At 39.2% G+C, this 24,374-nt stretch overlaps 1 protein-coding gene across 3 annotated transcripts in view; it reads right to left on the bottom strand.

Annotated features, from left to right (window-relative positions):
• The window catches only part of tle2b (TLE family member 2, transcriptional corepressor b), an 83,980-nt gene extending 78,880 nt beyond the window's left edge, over positions 1-5,100 (bottom strand). For 2 of the 3 annotated variants that reach the window (XM_028026793.1, XM_028026795.1), the window contains exon 1: positions 4,261-5,100. In XM_028026793.1, coding sequence (XP_027882594.1) covers positions 4,261-4,284 — 24 coding nt within the window. In that variant the 5' untranslated portion in view covers positions 4,285-5,100. The remainder of the gene's footprint in view (positions 1-4,260) is intronic. The other variant, XM_028026794.1, reaches the window with a different exon arrangement.
• Between the last annotated feature and the right edge of the window lie 19,274 nt (positions 5,101-24,374).

Raw genomic sequence — 24,374 nt, 5'->3', positions numbered from 1 at the left:
AGTGAACTTTGCAATGAATATTTACCCACATCTAAGCTAATTCAAATATTTATGTGCTCACAAAGCACTAAGGGGGCAGAGACATTAAAGAAAAATCACAGAAAAATTAAACAAGAACACACCTCACACAAATCCCCCCTCAAACACGCACACACTCAATGTTCTGATAGCGCTCTCCACAAAAAATCCAGGGGAACCAATTACAGCTCCATGCTCCTCACAGCCCAGCTCTCAGTTTTCACTCTATGCCACCAGAGAGTGAAGATGGACTAGCTTCTCCTTTAAATAAAACTCAACCTTTGGATGCTCAAGTCACTGATTTTGAGTAACGTCAACAGTTCTGAAAGCTCACTGGTGACGTCTTGAAATCGTAATTTGGACCTACCAGAACCAGATCAGTTTCAGATTTTGGCAGCTTGTCAGTTCAGTTATACTTATATTTAAGATAGATAAAGAAATAGAAGATTCACATCGCATCACGACACATTACAAGGGCTGTATGATATTTGAAAAAACAAGGAATTGCAATGTTATTGTTGAATATCGCCATGACAATAACAATTAAGACTAACTTGAATTTTCCTGACTCTTTCATCATTAAAACCTCCCCACCATATCTACGAGCTTTACAATCTCAGCCACTATAAATGTACATATGTTGTTCATCAAGGGCAACTACAGACCATCCAACTGGTCAAACATATTCCTGGCATGCAGAGTGTGAAGGCACACTTGAAATATGATAGCCAACCGAATACTGTATCAAAGCAGTCAAACGCTGTTAGAGTTAGAAAGGTTTTAACTGAATATATTGTGCAGCTGTGCCTCTTGCCTACTCCACTGCCAACATGTGATGATCTGGACTCAGTGCTCCCATGTGGGGTGCACATGCAGACACGCCTCAGCATAAGCTTTCCGCTTTAATAGTTTCATCACAGAATGAGACTTGTAAAGATGCATTCAGCTTACAAGATGAGAAGAACCACGACAAGGGGCTAAAAGAAAAGAAAAGATTTTTTATTATTTTTCAGAAAATTAAGGAGCCTTTGTTTTTTTGTTTACAGATAAAGACATAATTAATTTTAAACTGTGTTTAGATCTTGTAGAAAACACAACTCAACCTGGGCATCCACCTGCTCAAACATAGCATCCAGGTGTGATTAAATCACTAACCATCATATTGTTGGCTCTAAATAAATTATTTAGCCACGATAAGTTATTTAGAAAAGCCACAAGCTAGTAATAATTGTAAAGAAGCAGAGGCTGTTGACAAGTAGGAATAATCTAATATTTTCAACATTAGAGCTTAGATTAGTTCAAGAATTATGTTATTTTATAGAAGTTGTTTACTCCATAATGCAAACTTATTTAACATACCAGAAAGTCTCTTAATCTTAAGTGCTACATTCACATAAATCTTATGTTGATGCACAATACTATTTGAGCAATTGAAAGAGTTCTTAAAGTCACTGTGAGCTCTAATGTGTCAATACGTGACACATTAGTAGTACGAAGATTTAAGTCATTTTAGTGAGTTATGGACTTGCTCTGTTGGTTTTTGGTTGACTTAAGGAATGAAAAACACCATTAGAGGCAAACTGTAAAAACACAAAGAGTTATAAAATGTGCTTGTTAATGGGATCCTGGGAGGTCAAGTTCAGTGTTTGCATGTAACCATCTAATTGTCTAAGGCCATAATTGGAAAGAGACAGAACAAAATAACAGAGAGCTCAGAAAATTAGAAGGCAAGAGAAACATCAGTACCATAATTTTAAAGTGACTTAAATTTACTGCATTTATACTTGCGTATAGCAATTTGTATAAAAAAATGAACAAACACAAATATGCTCTATGCTTCTTTACATCCATCCGCAGGTTATATTTCATGGAAAAACAAGAAACAAAATGTATACTGGCCAAGGAGAACTGCAGAAAAAGTTGGGAGAAAAAACCCAATGAAGAAATGCAAAATAGGGACAGAAAGAGAAAGATGGGGGTCTATCGATCTGTTGGAGTTGGCTCAGTCTGAGACTGAACTTTATCACAAACGCAGAGCATCTCAGCAGGAAGCTCTCTAATATCCCTCTAAAGAGGAGAACAGAGGAATGTTCACACACGTTTCTTTATTCACTTTCATTTCACTTTCCACCTCCAGCAGTGCTTTCTGAAGGAACTCTTTCCATCTTTATTTTTATTTTTTTTAGCTCTTTTCTTGGCTCTTACACATTTTGCTTTCTTGCTTTGTTTTCCACCTCTCCTAGTTTCCCTGCAACTTTTCCAGCAGCTGGCTTATTAGCATTCTCTCTGTACATATAATTGATTCCTCATGCCGTCCTCTTGTGAAAATGTCATTCATAATTCTATGTGATGGCTGGCTGGCTGGCTTATTGGTTTGCTGTTTGGGTGGCTGGCTGTGAGGCAAAGTGGCCAGTGACCCATTTGCAGCAGATACAAAGACACTGACAACCAAATCTGATTACAGCAGCAAGATCAAGGCCTTTGTCAAACAACTGGCCTACACTAGACTCATTCTAAGCTGTAACTCATCTTCTGTGACTTTTTAACCTATATTTTTCCATAGCATTAAGGTCTTTATGTTGTTTGAGGGCCAAGATGAAGAAGGGAACAGACTTTACAGATGCATCCCTGTTGAAGTATGCAGTATCCTGAAAATGTGCTGTCCCCTTCCTCTGACACCAGTAAATAGAGTCCAATGCAACAAACAGCATCAGGAACGCAGCAGGTATTTACAGCAAAGCACAATAGAAGTGCAGGAACGCTCTTCTTAAGGGGCAGTCCTAACGGAGGCTGCAAAAGACCCAAGACAGAGGTGGAGGTTCACCTTCCAGCAAGATAATAATCCCAAACTTACAGTCAGAGCTGCAGTGGAATGGTTCAGATAAAATCATAGTCAAACATTAGAGCAGCCCAGTCCAAGTTTATACCTAAAATCAACAGAATATGTGGCAAGACATAAACACTGATATTCAGATTTGCCCTGCCAATCTAACTAATCTGATTTTGAGCAATTCCAGCCTGTAGATGTGAAGTACAGACATACCCCAAGAGACTTTTGGTTTTAATTGCAGAGAAAGGTGGTCCTATAAAGTGCTAACCCATAGAGCTGAATACAAATGCATGCAAGATTTCTCTGAATTTTATTAGTGAAAAAATTTAAAACCATAAATCGTTTACATTCCACTACATAATTAAATGCTAGAAGTTCAAGAGGGAACAGTACTTTAGCAAATCCTGTATATTCAAAATCATCTAACGGTAACTAGATCTGTACAATTTTAGGAAAATATGCAAAAGCACCATTGGGATAATGATATAAATTCAAAGGAAATAAAACTGTCCTCAATTTAATAATGTTTCCCCTCATTCTCACCATTTCCCCACTATTTTCCATGAGATTAACCAATTTGGCCACTGAAAACTATATCAGGGTTTGCGTGTCAAGGGCAGTGAAAGTCCATCCAATGGAACAAATATAACATTGGCTCGTAAAGCATTCATGCATGTCACTAGAAATGTAACAGCCTCCCAAATATCCAAACAGTCTAACCAATTGTGGTATTGCACACATTGCTATTAGGATGACTGCAGATCAGAAATGTTTTGCAACTCAAAAAACAATGGAAATCAACTGATGAAACACTGCTGGTCGGTTCCTACACACATGCACATATACATTACTGCAGTCAGATGTGCTGTGACACACATCGTCACAAACATACACTTCCAGGCTGAAACACACGCAGAGATGAATAAACAGTAATTAGCGCATGGATAAAAACACGCAACCCGAGAAGAGCAGGTTTAGTTGTATACCACCTATGCAGCCAATCAACAACAGGATCCCAGAGAGACCTGGCTGTAGCTGACAGAGAGGGAGGTGTCATGAGGGGGTGGGCGTGTGCGTGCGTGAGTGTGTGTGCATATCGGGGAAACTCTCAGCCCAAACACCCGATGTCTCTCTCCTCATGTTACAGTGCAGTCAATTTAGCTACACAAGCGAGTTAGGCTGAAACAAACAGAAGGACTGTGAGATGCAGGCAATAATCCGAAAGCAGGAGGAAAACCCAGCAAGGAAGTTTTAAGTAGAAGGTGATTTTAGTATGGAAGCATGAAAATCCAAGAGGGACAATGGTGATAAAGCGAATGTGACAAATTAAAAGCCACAGACAGATTGGAGCTGAGAAAGACATTCACAAAAAGTGGAGCAGACAGGAAATAGAGACATGAGGGTGAACTTACCGGATGCCTGCCCTGAGGGTACATGATCCCAGGAGAGGAGAGGCTTCCAGTCCGTTTGATGGCCAGGTTACTCCCCTGGCCCTCCAGTCCTCTGCCCTCCACCTGGTTACACCAACCCACACACAGTCACACACAAACCCAGACTCTCAAACACTCAGGGAGAACTGTCTCTGCTCCTTCGCTGGGTTCTCTCGTCCTTGTTGCTCTCTGTCCTTCTAATGCAAATTTCCACTGACACTCAGCAGAAGAACCCTCGCTCCGTCGGTTCGTTCATCCAACAGGGTCATGATAAAACGGAGCACCAGACTTTGCCTCCTTCTTCCTCCTTCGCCTTTCCCTAGTGAAACCCAAGTCACAGTTTCTCCTCCTCTTTCTCTCCTCCTCGTCTGCCTTACAGTGTCTGTCCCCCTTTTTTCTTGTGATCAGTCCAGGTCTACACGTACTGCCATGAGAGAGAGAATTCAGTCCATGCAAGCTCCTCTCTTATACTTCTCCTCCTCTTCCCACTCTTCTTGTGGCTTGTCCTTGCGCCCTTTCACCCAGCAGTCCAATGGCAAAACATACAAACATAAACACTCAGCTGAACCAAATAGTCCCCTTCTCTTATTTTTCCTCCTCTTCACCCTGTCTCTCTGACACACTAAAGCCTTGACTGCTGCAGCAGAAATAAGGAGAGGAAGAAGGAGGAGGAGGAGGTGGTGGTTCGGGATAGGGAGGAGAGAGTGAGAGCTTTGTTTTTAATCTAAATGTGGAAAAAAAAAACGAAAGAGGAAAGCAGGAAAGAACAGCAGGTCAGTGGAGGATCCAGCGGGCTTTTCAGCAGCAAGCCCTAGACTGTAATATATTGTGCCTGTTGGCTTCAACACAAACAGGACAGGCTGCTAAAGCTTCTCTTAAGGTGGAACTGAGTAGATAGAGACACACAGTCACACACACACACACACACACACAGAGAGAGAGGACGGAGAGAGAGAGGAGGCGAGAGATGGATTCATTTTCAATTGTGGTCAGATACACAAAGCAATCAGTCAAGCACAAAGACTCGGGCTCAAACAGATATGGATCGAGATACAAACACACAAATGCTCAGACGTGCATATGCAAATTCATGGCAGCTAAGGAAACACACAAACGCGCACGCCTGCACACACACACACACACACACACACACACACACCCCTACATACAACAGTCAGGCAGAGTGATAAGTTTATTAGTCAGTTCACACCTTGCAAGAACATTTGTGCGAGATGATTGGATAATAATCCAGTCATGCTTAATTGCACAGTAATCCAGCCAAAACCCATTCAGGTTGCACCAAAGACTGCTGGTGAAATCTGATCTCCATCGGATTACACAGATCTTTTAAACTTTTTCACATTCAGTCACATCAGAACCACAAACTTCATTGTACTTTAACTGGGATTATATGAAGTAAACCAACAAAGACGGCCACAGAACGTACAAGTTTTAGAAAAATAAAAAACGACTTTTAGTGTTTTATTCATGAATAAGAATATGTAAGCCGAGATGTGTCCTTGTGTCCAGCCCCCAAGTTACCTATTTATTAACCATTAAAATATTAAGCTTACAAGCCAGACAAGGAGAGCATAATAAACCAGAGAAGAAGCCAATGTGAACACCAGAGGAGCAGCACATATACAGAGGTCAGATAATCTGCTGACACAACAACCAGTGATCCACCTGTACAATTAATCATACAGGAGACACAGCAATCGTGTAGATGAAATTCCAATCATCATTTAGCGTAAAATGAATTTTTCTGGCTTGTCGTCAAAACTACGTATGTGGCAGAAAAATAGCTCCTCGAAATACCAACCCTACAAGGAAACAGAGGCAGCATCATGATGGGGATTATTTTCTTCAGGATTAACATGCAGGTATCAAGTTATTTAATTTATTTCTTCTGGCTCCCACCCTCTATTAATAGAAACAGAGAAGATGAGGGGCACCAGTATTCATGCCAGTGGAAGTGGGAAAAGGTAATATTGTTCACCAACCACGACTTATCCAAGCCTCAAACTGACAGCAACAACTCAAACAAAAAGAATTGCCAATTTTATCTGTTTCTATGACAGCTGGAATTTAATCCTTAGACTTGTAATGAGAAATTATCCAAAACAACCAGATCCAACACAAGGTAAGACAATGCCTTTATATTTTTGTTAATTTTTATCGCTCTGATGTTAAACCTGGTGCTACTGCCAGCCAGAAACAACTCAATTGTATTGTTTCAGCATGAATACCATCATTTCCTCCTTTAAATTTTATGATATTAAGGTCACCTCATAATTAAGCATGCATCATGTGCACAGCTTGGTTCAACACTCAGTATCCAAATCAAGCAGCACAAAGAAACATACTTCAATACAATCCATGTTCCAAATATCAATGGTTTCAGATCTACTTTGTAAACACTTCCAGTACAGCCACGGCTTTTCTTGTCAAGTAAAAAAATAAAAAGTTCATCTTCAGTTAAACAAACCCTTTCAAACTGGAATGAATTCACTGAAAAAAAAACCTTTTCAAGCTGTTTTTTTTTATTATTTTCAAAAAATAGAAGCTGTCAAACTAATTTTGACGTCTATCAGGGGAATGTGCCACCAACAGATACTTTAACAAAGGAATGCTATAAAAAATGTGGCTAGAGATATGACTTTTAGGTCCAAGCATTGTGAGGGGATATTTGTCATCACTGTAAGTGCTGCAATGGAGGAATGCCTGTTTACTGCCAGGGATGTAATCAGAATCAGTAGGTCGAGTATCTCAAGGATTACTGCTGTAACACTCCAGAAATATCTCCGCCACAGCAGGATAAAAATGTCTGCCTGCCTACTTCTGAGTGCTGGATCTGAAGCAAATGTTATTTACAGGAGCTCCCAGAATGGACCTGAACCTACTAAGACTTGATATTTAAAGACTTTCCTCGTACACAACACCGGGCTGTCCCAGACATCTTTTGGCACTGGTTATAATCAGTTTATCCAGGGCAGCTCTGCCTTTGAACTTGATCAGACAGCCATTAATCCGACACCGTAGACTCAGGCGCAGTCGGTCCTGGCATCCGTGGAGGATTTCCAGTAAGACAGAAACTGCATTTGATAACTAGAGGGTGAGGCAAAGGACAGGACCAAAGCCTCAATTAGGGACACATACAGACATCCTATTATACCCAACACAACAGTTCCTTTTTTATCCAAATCCCCCCTGAAAGTCACTGTCAAGTTTGCTCTGCTATTTCTGATATTAGGCTTATGTGTGTAAAAGTGTTCGTGTTCTGCACATACTTTGAGTAAGATGGTAATTATTGAAATACATTGCTTTGATATTCAAAATCAAACTTTAAAGGCAGCTTGTTTGTGAGGTGTTTTGGGGGGGCTTTGGGTAGTTTGAGGACATGTTTTGATAACAACTATTACTTTATCTTTTTGAAGTAAAAAAAGATATGCTTGGTTTTTGGGATTTATTTACTGAATTTGGAATCCCATGCTATTTCTTTATGCAGGCTTGAAATAATTAGAAATTTAACTTTCAGAAAGAAAACTCTTTTAAAACAAGAAAAGTATCTGGAAATGGAAACAAACCTAACAAAGAAGGCTATGATATGTAGAAAATATTGGGAAGGCAATTAGAGAAATGTTTTAAACGGCTGACATCAATAATGTCTCTTGGCCATGTTTTGTGTGGAGAAGGTATTTTCTCACCTTCTTAACAAACCAAAATTTAGATGAACTCTAGTTTCATTCAACTTCTTTTGGTCAATTGTCACAAAATTGCTTCATACTGCTTCCAGTCTTAATGTAGCAAAAAAGTCTGTTCATGGATGTATGACACATGCCAAGGATTATAATGGAAGTCCTTTGCTACTCTCTAGTGGTCAAAGTGTGAATGACATGTGTCTCTGCTTTTATAGAAATAAAACTGTTTCTGAAATTGTATCCAAAATATTGTGGTGCTGTATCTGAGGGCTTTATTTAGAAACATCAGCACCAATTAAAGAATCCACTCCTGTCTGGACAATATGTTCAATTTTGTCCAAATGTCATTCATTTATAATCACACCTACAGTGACTGTAAAGCTGTTGTATGAACTTCATTTAAATTTAAATATTCTACCTAATTCAGCGACTGCTCAGCAGCCAAAACAAAATAAATTCAGGCATTAAGGTGTCAATCAGCAGTGAAGCAAATGAACAGTGAATTTGGGATCCAGCATGTACAAAGCAAACTGTAACCCTTGAATAAGCAAGTCTGCTTTGCGTATGTCATTATTAACCATCAACACCTAAAATCCATTTGAAGCTGTTATTATAGGACACTAAAGGCATAACAGCTTATTGTTGATTCAGCAGGAAGCTCACAGGTTGAAACTAGCAATGCAGATCGTGAGCTCAAGAATCTTAAGAATCCACTTCCCAAAGCTGCTCAGTTTGAAAAAGGAACCCTCTGACTCTAAACTTTGTTATGACAAATCAAAGTTGTGTATCTTAACATTTGTTTTCATGATGGGATGAAAACAAATGCATGATGGGAGAAGATTACCAGCCGATAAAGATATTCTGTGTCCACTACCATTTTACAACGAAACTTTATGCCTGACTATTAAATTAGAATGCCAAGAAACAAAAACACCCACACATTCGACGCTGTAAGCAACCAAGAGCAAACACCTTCACTCTCATTCATCACAGGCTAGGAGACACACTGCTGACCCAGGAGTCCCTTCTGATCGCTATAGGCATCTCCTCTTGCTGTTTGCAAGTCAGAAGATGCAGCAGTAGTTGCTCCCCTCCTAAACCAATTTGGAGCATCTGAACAAAGTTACTGAGTCACTAACTGTTAGAAACAGTGAAACATAATTTTGCTTTAATGTTAATTTTATACTAACATACTAAGATATTCCAAATCAAAATAAACTTCTATCCCTGTCTAGAATATTGTAAGCTTTACACTATGTCTTATTTTGATGTATGCAAAATAAGACATAGAAGTTGTAGTTTTGAAGTAGGTGTTTGGTTTTATGATATATTGGACTAATGCAAAGTGCTGATAAGACTGGCTGACAACATTTAGTCAAACAAGCATCGAAGAACCAATTAAAAGAAATTGTGTGGTAGCATTTTGGGTAACTTATAACTTCTTGTTATAACCGAATCTAAATTTTGAATCATTAGCATCAGATTTATGACAAATGTTGTATATTCTCTGTGCAATAATACATTTAAAAAATTGTGTTCCACATTGCAGTATCAAGTTTTCACTAGAAATTAAACACAGAATGAAAAAGCAGCCATGGTGAAAATCTTACACAGCAAACAGCAACCCTCTCTCCAAAATCTACATGCGTAAATACCCTTCCATCCTTATTACTCACACACAAAACAAGCATCCTCTTTTATGGTTCCTGCATTGCTGGAGGTCAGACATTGAAAAGACTCAGAAGACTGAACTTCAAAATGAAAGACACAATCCGGCCAGCATTCAAACCAAGAAAAGTCTTGCTGGGAGGCAACAATGAACGCAAAAGAAACATTACAAACCACTTGGCAGATTGCCACTAAATGTAGTGAGGAAATTTCTACTTCCCCGATGATGAATGACAGCCATCCCTTCTTTATACTTTCTCCTTTGTCTTCCCTTTGAGTGTGTCTACGATATTTAAAATAAAGACAGCCGTTCAATGAGGCTTCAAAACCACAAACACCACCACCATTCCCCATGTAGCTCTTTGCACTAATCAGTATTATCTAATTGTCTAGAATGGATTATGCAGGTAATTATTCCCCCGACTCTTTACACCGGGTTTCAGAGAGGCAGATGGGCAGGCATACAAACTCAGACTAATCCATCAGCACAGTTGTGATAAGACCCAGGTTCAAAGCCGGGATTTAGATTTCCTAAAATCACCAACAATGCTGCACCGCTCTTTATCATGAATCCATGGCAACGTAGATTGGATCATTGAGCTATGGTTGATAATATGAACATGTAAGCAGGAACAAGGTGGAAGGTAACTGCCAGATCTATTGAGCTAAAAAAAAGCATAATTTCATATATAAATAGTGATATATATGCTATAGTAGCTAAGCTACATATGGATATTATAACAACTTTGCAGAAAGACAATCTAAGGTCATTCTTGATAATATAATCCTAGTTCACCGTAAACACAAGGTGACTCCAAAGACCAATATCTACCAGCAGGAGGTTTTTCTGGTTTGATCAAAGTTGTCTGACCCAAACGGAGTTCAGAAAAGCAATCAATGGACACAGGATTAAATCCAAAATCTTCAGAAAATAATAAACAGGAGACAAACTCACATGAAATAACATTTTAAGGTAATTTTAAGCTTCATGTCTCTTAAACAGCTGACAAGAGGCTCTTTCTGACCAATTATCCAGCTGGTATCCGCTTGATAGTTTCCTCAAAAAGCAGAACAATAATAAATGGGAAAAAGCTCTTAAAAACCGAAAAGTTATTAAGTTTTTCCTGTATAATAAAAATCCTCCTCGGTGCTAAGTCATAGACTTGATGCAACTAAATCAAAACTTTCTACCACCAGGAATAATAAATTGAATTTGACTGCATCATTTATAGCTATGTTTGAAGTGCAATGCGTGTAATTGACTCTGTCTACAAGACTGAAACGAACTGACTAGTTAATTCAGAATAGAAAATGTATCTATTTGTCTTGTAAAGTGATATTTGTTCTGAGTGGGTAGTACAAATACAATTGAGCTGAATTGAATTATGTATGTGAATCAAAATTTGAATAACAAGAAAATGTCATAGATTACATTATGACACGTATTCCATATTATGTTATTTTTAGTAGGGATAATGGTTGTTTTTTTCACTCAGTCTTATAAATTTCAGTGTGAATTATGTAAAACTCTGGTATGTTCACCCACCGTTCTTACACTGAAAGAATAAAACTGAGAGAGTAAAACAGCAAAACAAAATGTCCCACGATTACTTCACTTATTGGATTCTCAACTCTGAAAACACCTTAAAATTATAATTCCCTATCATCTATAATAAAGCTACAATTAACCTTAATAAAAATATGCTTCGTTTTTACATATTTGTTGAAATTGTCACAATTTCGTGACAGCATAGCATGAGAAAGATCTGTGAAAACAATCTCGCAATGCTCCTACTGACATCTACATACACCGCTCCCGTCATAAACAACCAATCAGAGCCAAGAGAAAGCGCTGTCAATCCCGCTCATCTACACTGTGTTCGGTGTAAGCAACACACAAACTCAAGATGTCTGGTACAGCTGTGCTAATGGCTAAGAAACAAAATGCTGTTACAGGAAAAAGAAACATTTTTATAAAACCTGCCTAGTTCAGCATTTCAATGATATTCAGTATATAATGGAAATACAGCAAAAAATAAAGCTGGCCCGGAAGTAGAAGTACATTATGTTAAGGTTTGTCAACTAACTAACCATTAGACTCACCTGTGGCGTGTTGAAGCGTTGAGGTTCTTATGGGACCAATAAGACTTCATCTGAAAAGAGTAAGAGCGTTCAAGATTACTTTTTGTATCACAACTACAGAGAACTATTATACAAAACTGTGATTTAAACACAAATATTTGGTCAAATTAAAGAATTAGAAGAAAGAAACATAACCAACAGCAGATGCTTTCATTTGCTGTTACACCAAAAAAGGTTGCCAAAACAGAAAAACTTTCTTCCTAATCTGTTAGGCAGCTAACAACACGCGTGTTGCGCTTTCTAACAATATCCACAACATGCAATAAAAGAGAGAGAAAATCAAAATGAACACTTAACGTCTCAATTAGACTGTACGGAAACACGTCAACAACTCTTTGGTTCCACCTTAAGCGCTCCCGTCTAACTGAGAGGGCTCGCTGCGCGTCCTGATTGGAGGAAGCCTTTCCTCCTCCTGGCCAATCGCCTTGAGGAAACCCCACGTTGGGTCCTGACGTCACTGGAAACGCAGGCCAATCGGGAACCGAGCTGATTTGTTAAATGGGTGTGTGCGAGGAGCGGCGGAGGAGTGCTGAGGAGTCTGTGGGGGATTGTGGGGATTGAAGTTCCAATTATTCAGTCCGCGCACGCACGCACACGCACGCACGCACACGCGCGCTCCTGCGCCGTCAGTCACGCTACATAAATGCTCAGTAAATTCTGCCGTTAATTTCAGGCCTGCTATTTCTACTACACACACACACACAGAGAGAGAGAGAGAGAGAGAGAGAGTGACATACACACACACACAGTGGGTAAACAGTTCTCTTCTGAGAAAAGGAAGGATTTTTTTCCCCCAACTAATTTTCTTTATTTCACTTCAAACAGGGACAAATCAAAAGAAGTAAATGGGTAGCTTGTACATGCCAAAATGAAAATAGCACACCTGGAACAGCAAATGGCAGAACCTACAGGGAGGTCAGCTTACACACAATCTTTTTGTTTCAATATAAGCTATTTCATTAATCTGATAATATCTTAAACCAAACTGATCTAATTCCGAATATATAAGCAGCAGCAGACATGCTTCCTCTGTCATGTAACCTATAAGCTCACGCTTCTCCTCTGAGCTCTTTGCTTGTTGTATGCTTCTCATATAAGGGTTGATGCTGTCATATGTGGCATGTCTCAAAAAGAAAAAGTCTTCACAGCCTGAATCCACTTACAGACCACGTTTTATACCTCTGTTGCCGCAGAGTAAAAATAAAAAAGCTGCTGACTCCCATTTTACTCACCGTGTCTGTCTTTACTCGTAAGGCTGACATAAAGCTTTAAGGAGAGGGTACATGCGTTTTCCCTCTCAAAGAGGTGCTGTCATATTTCTAAATGTATGGCGATGGAATGCAGTATGCATGAATAGTAAAAAAAAAAAAAAAGACTTACTGAAGTAAACATGCCTGCTGTCAAACAGCCAGATCATCTATTGTTAGCTGCAGATACGCTTTTCTGATACACAGCAACAAAAAGGGCTTATGGGGCTGCAACAATTGCATGGTAGACTGAAAATAAAGAAACCAGCCTCATTTTCTCTACTGAATCAAGTTAAGTTCTTTGGAAATTGGCTGGTTGACTACATTTGACATTTATTAATATTGTTCTATTGGGACTGAGGTGCACACTGTATCAACTTCTTTGTAGCTGCATGACATCAAAGTCTCTGTGCTGCGTTGTTTGAAATGTTCAATTTGATATGTTTTTGGCTGTCAATGCAAAATTTCCCTTTGTTAAATCATCAGACTGAGGTACCATGTTCATAAGCCACATAATTATAACTTCTGGAAATCAAAGACAAAGTGAAATTTTATTTTATTTTTTTCCACTGTTGTGGTTGGAACATATTTGACATATTTGTTGCTTTAGTTTTTTATTATTATTTTAAACAGAAGTCTGATGAAAGAATTGAGTTTATTCTACAACTTTTAGCCTTTAGTCTCGCTGTCGGATTTTCCCTGTACTCCCAAAAATATTTGTGATGTTGAGGAGGGACCATAGACATTATGCCAAGGTTGCTGAAGGTATAAAATGGTCAGCATCAACCAAAAGCAACTTTTTGTTGTAGTATCACCTTCTCCTTTTCCAGTGGTTACATGAGCCTCTTGGGTTAATGGATGGATGGACAGGCGGACGAACGGATCACCCATCGTGTACTTACTGTTCATTTTGATCTTCCTTTTTACTTAAAGTTTTTGTTGTTGTTGTTGTTGTTTCTAGCTTGAAGCTTAATTTATTGTCATTGCTTTTCTGACCCTTTATCTTAAGTTTTGGGTTCCAGTGCCTCATCCAGTGCAGAGAAGAAGCGTTTTTCCAGAGGTGAGTGGATTTCATGACAGATGAAGACGCTGAGGAGTAGCTTGAAAGCAGCGATCACAGCATGTAGAGACTTAAAGTTCACCACAGATACTCTTATATGATCCCCTCCTCTCTGTTTTGTTTTTTTTTTAAGATATGACTTTAAAGAACTGTACAGATATCTATCTCCAAGTGATCTCTCTCTTTCTCTCCCTTACATACTCTCTCTCTCTGTCTCACACACACACACACACACAAACACACACCTACAAACTGAGGTGTCAGTCTGTGAGATGATCTACAGATCCATACTGACAAATCCACCCAGTAGCGGGATGCCGCGCTGGGAGAAACACGGCGCCTGTGATGTTGGAGTCTGGATAAACTCCAGCCTGGTTGGCGCTAGATAAACGAATGCCTATTCACGCTCCAACACAAGATGAAGAAAGCATCAAACACACACATACACACGGAATGTATAAAACTGCCATGGGTGTACCTGTGGTGTGTTGAAGGTTCCTAAGTGCCTGCAAACACATGTGGTCTCCTGAACTTGTAGCATAAACATTTGGCTATTCTTTGTGTGGAAGCTCATGCACCTTATGTTCGTGTCTGGGCGTGATTGTTTATATTTTTGTGAGATCACTCTGACTTCCTCGCTGGTTGTGTGCAGCAACTCTCTGTGCCATAATTAGCTTCATCTAGCGTGTTTCCTGCTGCTGGCTGCAGGAAAGAACATGTGTGAGCATGTGGTCAGTGACATACTGTTAGCTCAACATTCAGGCACATTAGATCTTAAATAAAACCACAACAGATAGGCATTTAAGAGCTGCTTTATGGTTTTGCAGGTTTACAACTGGGTAACTCCCTCATATAAATTCAGCAGACCAAACAGACCTTTCAGATGTGTTCTTGAGTTACCGCTCTTTGTTTTGATTAATTTCGACCTCTCAAAAGGCTTCAAGTTCTCTCCTGCGTGCCTGAAGAAACACATTCATAGTCAAATAAAGAAAAATACAGCTAAAAGCTGCAACACCTGAAGATCCAATTGTTGAGAAGCAAGGAACCAACAGAGCACAATTATTTCTTCATCCGCCAGCTGTCATGAAAAGACAAGGAAGTCTATGACATGCAGGTTATTTTTTCTGTTCCTTATGTCTACTTGACATTGGAAATTTCTTTATAAGACACAGACGTTTCTGCACATGAAATCACAGCCTCCATTCATTCAAGCATGGCTCAGATGACAAGGTAAATAGATTAATTCGTAGATTGTAATGTGTGTGGTTGTGCAGGGAAAAAGAGGATTTGTGTTATCTTTTCATGTTGGTCTGTGCAGAGTGAAGTTTTGAGTGGACCAGTGGAAGTAATTAAGGAAGCAGAGAGAGGTCAGTCACAGCATCTGACATTAATAAGTAAATTATCAAATAAACAGAAAATAACCAAACTCATTTTCTACAGGAAAGGAGCTAATGAACTGTACTTTTATTGTTCTGAAGTCCCAGGAAAAAAGATGAAGGTTTTTTTTTTTTTTACCAGAGGTCAAAACATGTTATGACTGATTCAAGAGGCCAGTCGGCAAACAGAGATACTCATGCATTACTTTAACTACTGTTGGCTAAGAATGGTGAGAAAACACAACAATGCACTATATAATTCATGACTTTTAAAACTTTGCATCACAAATATTACCTGAAGGGAGAGCTGTTATCAACTCTTGCAGGGACAAAAGTATTCACACTCCTTAAAGCAGGGAGGGGGTTACTGTGCGGTTCTGATTACAGCAATAAAACTGTCAGATCCCTGTTATATGATTTGAGCTACTTTGTGGTGGGAATGCCAACAGGAAAAGAGTCTTGAGCTCTTTATGAGCACCTCAGACCCCAGCTGTCCTGAGGGAACTCCCTGTGCTGTCAGATTTTAAAGCCACACTCAGTATTAACCTCTTACTGTATCTGTGAAGCACTATGATTGTTCTTAGTTGCTTTAGCATACTGATTTTCTGTCCAAGTCAGTTTTGGGATTTAATACAACTTCACAAAGTAGCTTTCACAATAACCATAATAATAACAAAAGAAGCTAATATGAATTCCCTTAAATAACTCTGATTTTCATTTTAATTAAGTGAAAACATTTTTTTTAGTGAATTGCGTCGAAAGGTCTCCCCAATGAGTGGAGTCATCCACTAGAACAAGCAGTGGTATGTGTTTTTTAAACAAATCATAACTTTGAGGTATGAGACGCACGAGTCTCACTGGCATTTTGCATATTTCTATTCTTGATTACTTCCACTGACACCAAAAAAACAACAAAATCAGAGTGAATCATTCATCCAATAGTTGCAGAGCAACACAACAGCCTATGATTTTCACTCTCCATGTTGCTTGATACGCTTGTTTATCTTTCTTTAAATTGCCTATCTCCCAGTTCTTGTGCAACTCTCAGCTCTGTTTGAAATTCTGCATGCTTCATCAGAGCAGAAAAAAAACTGTTTGATGCTTTACCAGTAACTACATAAATATGAGCGCATTCTAGCCTGCTCTTCTTCTCTTTTCCCATATATCCCTCCAGTACATGCCAGCTCTCTCCCATCCTAAACATTTTGACAGTAGAATGCATTATGTAAGTGTAAAATCCGCTGGCATGCCCCCACCCAAGATGCAGGCAGTTCACAAACACACAAGGAGGTGAGCTGGTCTGAGACAGAGCAGATGCATGAGTGTGTGTAAGGAGTGTTTGTGTGTTGGCCAAGGTGCAGATGCTGGATGTCAGATCTGAAAAATTCATGATGCCATGTTTGGAGAATCCTTGGGGGTATCTTGTTGTTCAGCTGGGGTTACAGAGTCTGCGTGCCCTGAATAAACACACACACACACACACACACACACACACGCCCACCCCCACAATGCACACAGGGCCCGTTTGTCCTGTAGTGTGTATCTGCTAAAAAGACACAAGATCAAGGTAGTTATAAGTTGGAAAACTATTTTTGAAATCTTACTAACGCACACGGACAAGCTAAAACAGTTCCACCAAGTTCAGCTGGAATTGACTAAAATTAGCGTTCATTGTATTCTGCAAATATTAGGCAAATTCAAAACATATGTTAATGGCTGCTACATAGAAATGTGTGACCAATCATTTTTCAAAATCATTACTTCAATCAGGTTGCTGTGGCAACAGTGGGGCACTCAGAGACACTCAATGCTCCCCTTCCACATCAACTTTCCATAGGTCGTCTTATCAGATTACCAGATAAGGAAAGCTACATTTTCATACTTGAGGTATAAAGAAATATTGTTTTAAAACCTACAAATAACAAATTTATCACAACATTTGCACAGTATAGGATACTACTGATGTGAGGACAAAATAGACGGTAGAGGCTGTGTTGCATCTCAGCAGATAGTCACACAGTGAGGTGTTTCTGTCTACTTATAAAGTTTCTCACATGAAAGTTCAAAATTTTGCCGTCAATTTAAAGCTGATGTCACACTGTTTCTTATTTTGCCACGTATGGTGGCAGCATCCCATAAAAAGGCTTTTAAAAATCCATTTACAGCAAAAAATGGAAAAAAAACAACTCCTTTTTTTCTAGACATGGAAAAAAGGAGCATATGGTGAAATATTTAGTTTTGTTACAAATCTTCACTGTATAGTCTCTGATGTTGCCCCTGCATAACTCAAAATAGCTTAACAGAGGGTTTTAGTTAGTATTTTACCTGCTGCACTGTGTGACAGTAACCTTGATCTGGAAAATCAAGGGGGACGAAAATCTTGTGACAGTGTCCAAACAGCTTGTATGCAGGGATAAATAACAAGACTCTGGAACATTTAAGTTGTTGCAACTTAATGTATACAATTATGTGGCTATTAATAAATATCCATGCTGAAGCTTTACAAAGCATCCTGGAGTCGATACACCATTTTTTATGGTCCTCACTGCGTGTAGTAAAAAAATAAATTAAAAAAAAGATAGCATTGCTCATATATAAGATATCTGAAGTGGTTAAGATATTGACTACCCATAAAGACACCACACAACCAGCCTTTAAAAAGAAAAACTCTGTGTATCTTGCATGTTAGGAGCTTCTTTCAAGCACCGAACCTTTGCTTCCAATGTGTCGGTTCTGACCTACAAGTCATGAGTCTAAAACATATTAGGAAAGGAAGGCCTCTGGTAACAGAGCAGCAAGGTTCTCTGTTGAATATGTAACTAAACAGCAACAAGCAAAGCAAAAATGATTAGGCAAAAACACCACTTATCTAACCTCAGAATTGAAAAAAATAAAAACTTTGAGCAGTTTTCTCGTGACGTATTGTTGTTTTCTATCAAGTGCATGTGAGATAAAGAAACAGAACCAGCGAGCCAGGGAATGAACAAAGTGATCCTAAAACTCATTACAGCCGTTACTCTGCTGCTGCTCCCCTGACACAGTGTTTGTTGAGTGAGGCGTTCTAGACATTAGCGTGCCAAGATCATTTGAGCAAGCAGCACACTCCAAGCCCAAGTGGAGCGGGTTTGGACTCTGCACTAGGTAATGGAAACTGGCAGCGACCGGCGTGACAAACCCACAGCCTCACAGAGAGCTGAATATGAGCCAAAGCTCTCATTACTGCCCCATTTTCTACTTTATTTCCACTTTTTTTTGGTCAGCCACCACTGCTTTGTGTGCTTAGGAAGAGGTGCTCCACACAAGATAGCCCAATTATACCACAGACGAATCAGCACAAAGCTTGTTTTTTTCTGGACATTGCTGTCTGTGCAAACAAGTGATTTCCTAGTCATGATTCATGAAAGAAAAAAAATCCTATCTATCTATCTATCTATCTATCTATCTATCTATCTATCTATCTATCTATCTATCTATCTATCTATCTATCTATCTATCTATCTATCTATCTATCTAGTTCTTTGTGGAGAAAGCTAGCTGTGTTAAACTCTGACTTTTCTCACTTCCTGTAGAAGCTAACTATACCATAGCTCTAACAAAATAGTCTGCATCCAGATTTAAAAAGCATAATTTTAAATAGGTAAAAGCCTTCCTCCTTCTTTGTATGCATGTATATGAGTGTTCTTTACTTATGATTTGTGAATACATTCTCCTCTACATAAATTAACACATAGAAATTATTGTATTGCATTCCTCTGCACGCACAAGCAATATGTCTTTCTGTCTTCTCAGGGACCTTGCATTGAATTCTATTCATTCTCCATTCATTTCTATAGCTTAAGCCTGACCTTTACCCTAAACCTAACCATTACCAGTTCATGCCTAACCCTAAACTTAACCTAAACTCAATTCATGCCTTAATCCTAAACCTAAACTCTAACTCAAAAACAGCACTGCTCCTTATGGGGCCAGGCTTTGGGCCCCATAAAGAGTAGTTGGTCCCCACAATGTAGTATTTGTTAGGAAAATGGTCCTCACACTGTATCAAATACAAAGCCACACACACACACACACACATGCACATACCTAAATTCTTTCCTTGTTTCACTGCAGGCAAATGTGCAGACATAATAAAAGATCTACACACAAACAGACACATGCACACCCTCAAACAGAGCTTGGCACACAGCCTGGGCCTTGTCATGCCAATTAAGTTCAGCCTCTAAAAGCGTTCCACAAGGGATTTCCACCCCAATCCACAAAGTTAACCCTATCCTTGACTGAGACCCAAACGCCCACTCTCACACATGCCCTCACACACAGCTTGACCTGCTAAAGTCACCTCAGTCTTGGTAGCCTGCTTAGACAAGAGCTGCAGTAAACCTCTCTGTGCCCACCTTGCCATCTCTTTACATAAATTCGCTCTTCCCTTAGTCGTTAGTAGCCCTGCCTGTGACTTGCAGCAAACATAGGAAGTGGCATCATCAGAAGGTTGGCAGAAATGCCCCGATTAAAGATGGAAGAAGAGTATTTTCTGAGGTGAGAGGGAGGGAAAGGATGCCACAAGGAAACGAGGGAGGGAGAAATTAAGGAGTTCAAGTGTTTAAGAGAGTGGAGAGGAAACACTGGGTTTTACATTCAACCCTCAGGTCTTAATAAACCAAATTTTCACTTTCCAGCTGGAGGCTGAGAGTGAAGTTTGCTGGAAATGTGCAATTAGTTCAGTTTTGCAGTGTAGGTTTTCCAAGATTTGTGGGAATCTTGAAAAAGATTTACATTGATGCCTGTCGTTTTTGCTGAAGAGACGGAAATCAAAAAGTATTTTCCACGCACAATTTTTGTCTTCACGTTGTTTTTTTTCACATTTTTTAATATAAAACAAATGCAACCTGAATCAACATAAAAAGCACTCCCAACTGTTGCTGATTTTGTTGACCAAACCAACTGAAATTGTTTTAATTCAGACACACTGGATGGTCTTCCAGCATGAACAGTTGTTTAGAATCTGATCTAACTAGTTCACTCCAAAACCTTCACCTTTTGCTTTTCAACCATTCAGAGGTGGATTTGCAGGTTTGCTTTGGATCACTGACCTGTTTCATAACCCAAGAGAGTTTGAGCTCAAGCTCATCTACTGATTACTGGACCTTCTCCTCCAGGAGTTTTTGCCAGAAAACATCATGTGTGGTTTTAAGTTGATCAGGTTTTAAGGAAGCAAAAAAGTTCCAGACCATCACAACAGGGCAGCCATGTTTGATTGTCCATATAAAATTCTCGTTAATGCTGTGTTAGATTATCAAGTTGATTTTTTTATTTGTTTGTTTTGTTGAAACTGTGAAACAGCATTTGTGTTCTTTTTGGTCAGCAGTGGTTTTAGACTTGCAGCTCTCCTATGGACATCACACTTTCCAGTTAATTTCTTATTTATAAATCATGAACTCTGACCTTGACTGAGGCATGAGAGGCCTGCAATGCTTTAGGGTGTTGTTCTTTGTTTTTATGTGACCTCCTTGGTGAGTCTTGGAGTAATTTTGGTTGACTGTTCATTCCCAGGAAGGTTCACCACTGTTCTGTGTTTTCTCTATTTGTGCATACTGGCTCTCATTGTGGTTCGCTGGTGTCCCCAAGCCCAAGAAACGGCTTTTCAGGCTGACAGATTTAAATGACTATGTCCCTCATTTGTTTTTAAATTTCGTTGTGTGTTGACATTTGAGATTTATCAAAAAAAAAAAAGAATCCTGATTAATTCCAGAAATAGAAAACCTCTTCCTGTATCGCATTCATGCGTTACTGTAAGTGAACGCTCCGGAGAAGCGCTGCGAAATATTTGCCTTCTTTTCATGACACATCTTCCTCTGTGACAGCAGCGTTTGCTGGGAGAGAAAATGTCAAAGTGACATTGAGCGAGCATCCAGCCAGTCTGTCCTGTGACTGAGTGAACGTCCCCCCTGGGACTGGAGCTGGCTGGCCCACTGTTCCCTAGCTGTCAACAGACATTGAGTCAGAACGCTAGACACTCACCGTGGACACGCTGACTCCATCACTCCATCAGCTCAAAACCACAAAGAAAAGCTTGGAATACTGCACAGAGATCATTAAAGTTGAATGTTGAAGAGGAGAGTGTTACTGATTGCGTGTGTTCATAAATATTTTTGTAAAAATAAATATTGTTTCTGTTGAACTCCAGTAATTTCACAGTCAACACTGTAAATGCAAAGCATAAGTAAGTTACTTGGGTCCAAGTGGGACTGTTTTTAGTGATGTGACATTTAACACAATGAGAGATGTTTGGATGTGTTTCTATCAATAGACAGATCCCGTGTCTTAAAGGAAGCGCCACTGTTTAAGTGCATTTTGGCTTCTTTTAAAGGTTTATTGGGCTTAAACTTTGATGACTTTGTCCATTAACCTCTAAAAGGAAAATTTGCTTAACCTTATCTTCAGAGATGCAATGGAGCCTCTTCCTGGCTACATCAAGCTCGCTTCCTGACCTCTCCAGATATCATGAAGACAGAGATAATGGACAGCTATTTTCAAAGCCTTTTTGCTTAAAACGTGCAGCTTGAGAAACTGTCACAAGCAGTTTAGTTGATGGAAAGGGTCAGAGACAGTGAAAAAATAAAATACTTCAAACACAGAGCTTGTCAGATAATCTATAGGCAGGCGATGTGCATCCATTGTGCTGCATACGGTTCTGAAGGTTTTATGTTGGTTATGATATCAGTGGATGCAAATCGACAGTTTGGATGACACACGAGACTTATTCTTTCACAACAAAGGCTGTGCAGCATTCCTGCTGAACCCCCTGCTCATTTTATTGTCCTATATTGTTGACAAGCTGAATCAATGACCTCATATTTCTGTATTAATGTAGATGCTTCAGGGCACTTGAATCGAAATTAGATATTTTCGTAAACTGTATGAATTTTTTTTTTTTTTAACTCTTACTGACTGGCATTAAATCAGACAAAACTTTTCATGTGTTAGGTCAGTTGGGATTTCCAAAATTATAAATGTCAGAGTTTTAATTAATTAAAATGAAAAGTGTTGTGTTTCAAAGGGTATTTCTGGATTAAAATACCCTTTGAGAGGAATTGTGCTGTCAAGTTGCACCTCAATCCAATAGATATTATATTTTGAAGACAAACATTTGTTTTTGTCTTGATTTTACCAAAAACACTTTAATAATCTGTGTAGAAACACAGGAACATATTTTTATTTATATTACTCTGTGTGCTATTGCTATGACAAACCGTGTTGAACATTGAGCTCCAGACCAAACAAAGGATTTGGAGATTAATTTAGTATTAGCAGCAATAAATAAACCATACAAACAACAAACTATGATTATCTCTCACTAAACTTGGCATGTTTTAGTAAAAGTGTGTTTTGTAGCCTCTTGTTCTCCATAGAACTCTTGTTGAAACTCGACAGACAGCACTGCACAAATATAGCTGAGTAACCAGGCCCAACGCAAACAGAACAGAACTGAATTTAATCAAATCTGCGCAGCTTGCTCCCTTGTTCCTGCATCCACCCTCAGGAAACTCCCCTCTTAAACTCCTTCCTCCTCTTCGTCGTCGGGGTCTCAGTTTCTCTCCGCTGACTCCTCAAATACAGGAAGGCCTTTCTATGAAATGTTCCTTATTTGTTCAAACTTCCCATTTGTTACCCAACACCTGTTCACTTTCTTTGTTTTTTTTTATTTCTGTTGATCATTGGCCAATTGGGGGCTCTGGGATCATTCCCTGTGTGACGCTAAACAGCTGGAACAATGTTTCATTGAAGGAAAAAAAAAATCTGTTCCCCCCTTTTCTCATCTCACCATCTGTTTTCATCTACATAATGGAGCCAGAAGTCATGGGATATGCCATCATAAAGCCTATTAAGTTTTACTTTAGCCAACTGTGAGAAAGTCAGTGACAAAAGGAACTGTGAATTTTCATTGTTGTACTCTAAAAACAGCAGGTTATTCCCGTCACTGCGACGTTGGGTTTTTTTATTATTTGGACAGAAGTTTTGGTAGTTTTAAGGAAGCATTAGGTTAGAAATTGTGATTCAGTTTGCTGGGTTGGATAAGGACACTAGACCAGACATGTCAAGTTCAAGTCCCGCAGCTGGATATGGTTTTATCCAAATTTTAATCTGGGCCAAATGATCCATCATGCATTTACACATCCCTGGCAACCTGCAACAAGGGCTTGTCTGACTATAGCTTGGGTTGGATGAGGGTAGGCATGCAAGAAGCTTATTTTATGAAAACAAAATACCGTGAACACTGATCACGTGTTGCCATATCTTGGCGTAATTGAAGCCTAAAAACTCCCTGTTGCCACAGCAACTTTCTGCTCAGCAGTGATAAGTGGGAGCTCACAACCTGGTGAAATTACAGCATCATAGTGAGCCCTTTAATCACTGTCTGCACTCCTGATCAAAATCTCGGAACTGTGGAAAAAGTCACAAGAATTCACATTTCACAGTACAAGATCAGAACCAGGTTGTGTATCAGCCTTCACAATGGGGGAAAAAAGGAAACAAAGCAAAACAAATAAAGGAGGCAAATTATTGCATGTACGTTCAACCAAGAGATACTACCAAGAGAATGCTTTTCTCCCAGTAAAAGTCCATTGTCCTGTTTAAAGATTCAGTCATCCCCACACAGAGTAAAGCACTGTCAAAAGGAATGGTTACTCCAGCATCTCCATATATCCAGGTAAAACTTTCTGTTGCTTTTTAAAGTCTGGGGCTCAGGAGATGTGGCCTTTAAAGGCTCTTTGTGTTGTTGGGCTGCAGCCAGCATCAATAAGTGCCTTAAAGGGCAGCATTATGTGTTTTCCAGGTACATAGTTCAATTTTATGGCACAATCAAGTAACTATATGAACTTCAATTGTTAAAAAAATGCTA

The sequence above is a fragment of the Xiphophorus couchianus genome, chromosome 9 (genome assembly GCF_001444195.1).
Source record: "Xiphophorus couchianus chromosome 9, X_couchianus-1.0, whole genome shotgun sequence".
In the NCBI taxonomy this organism is placed as follows: Eukaryota; Metazoa; Chordata; class Actinopteri; order Cyprinodontiformes; family Poeciliidae; genus Xiphophorus; species Xiphophorus couchianus.
Note: the sequence above shows the minus strand (reverse complement) of the source record. Positions and strands in the feature narration are given on the sequence as shown.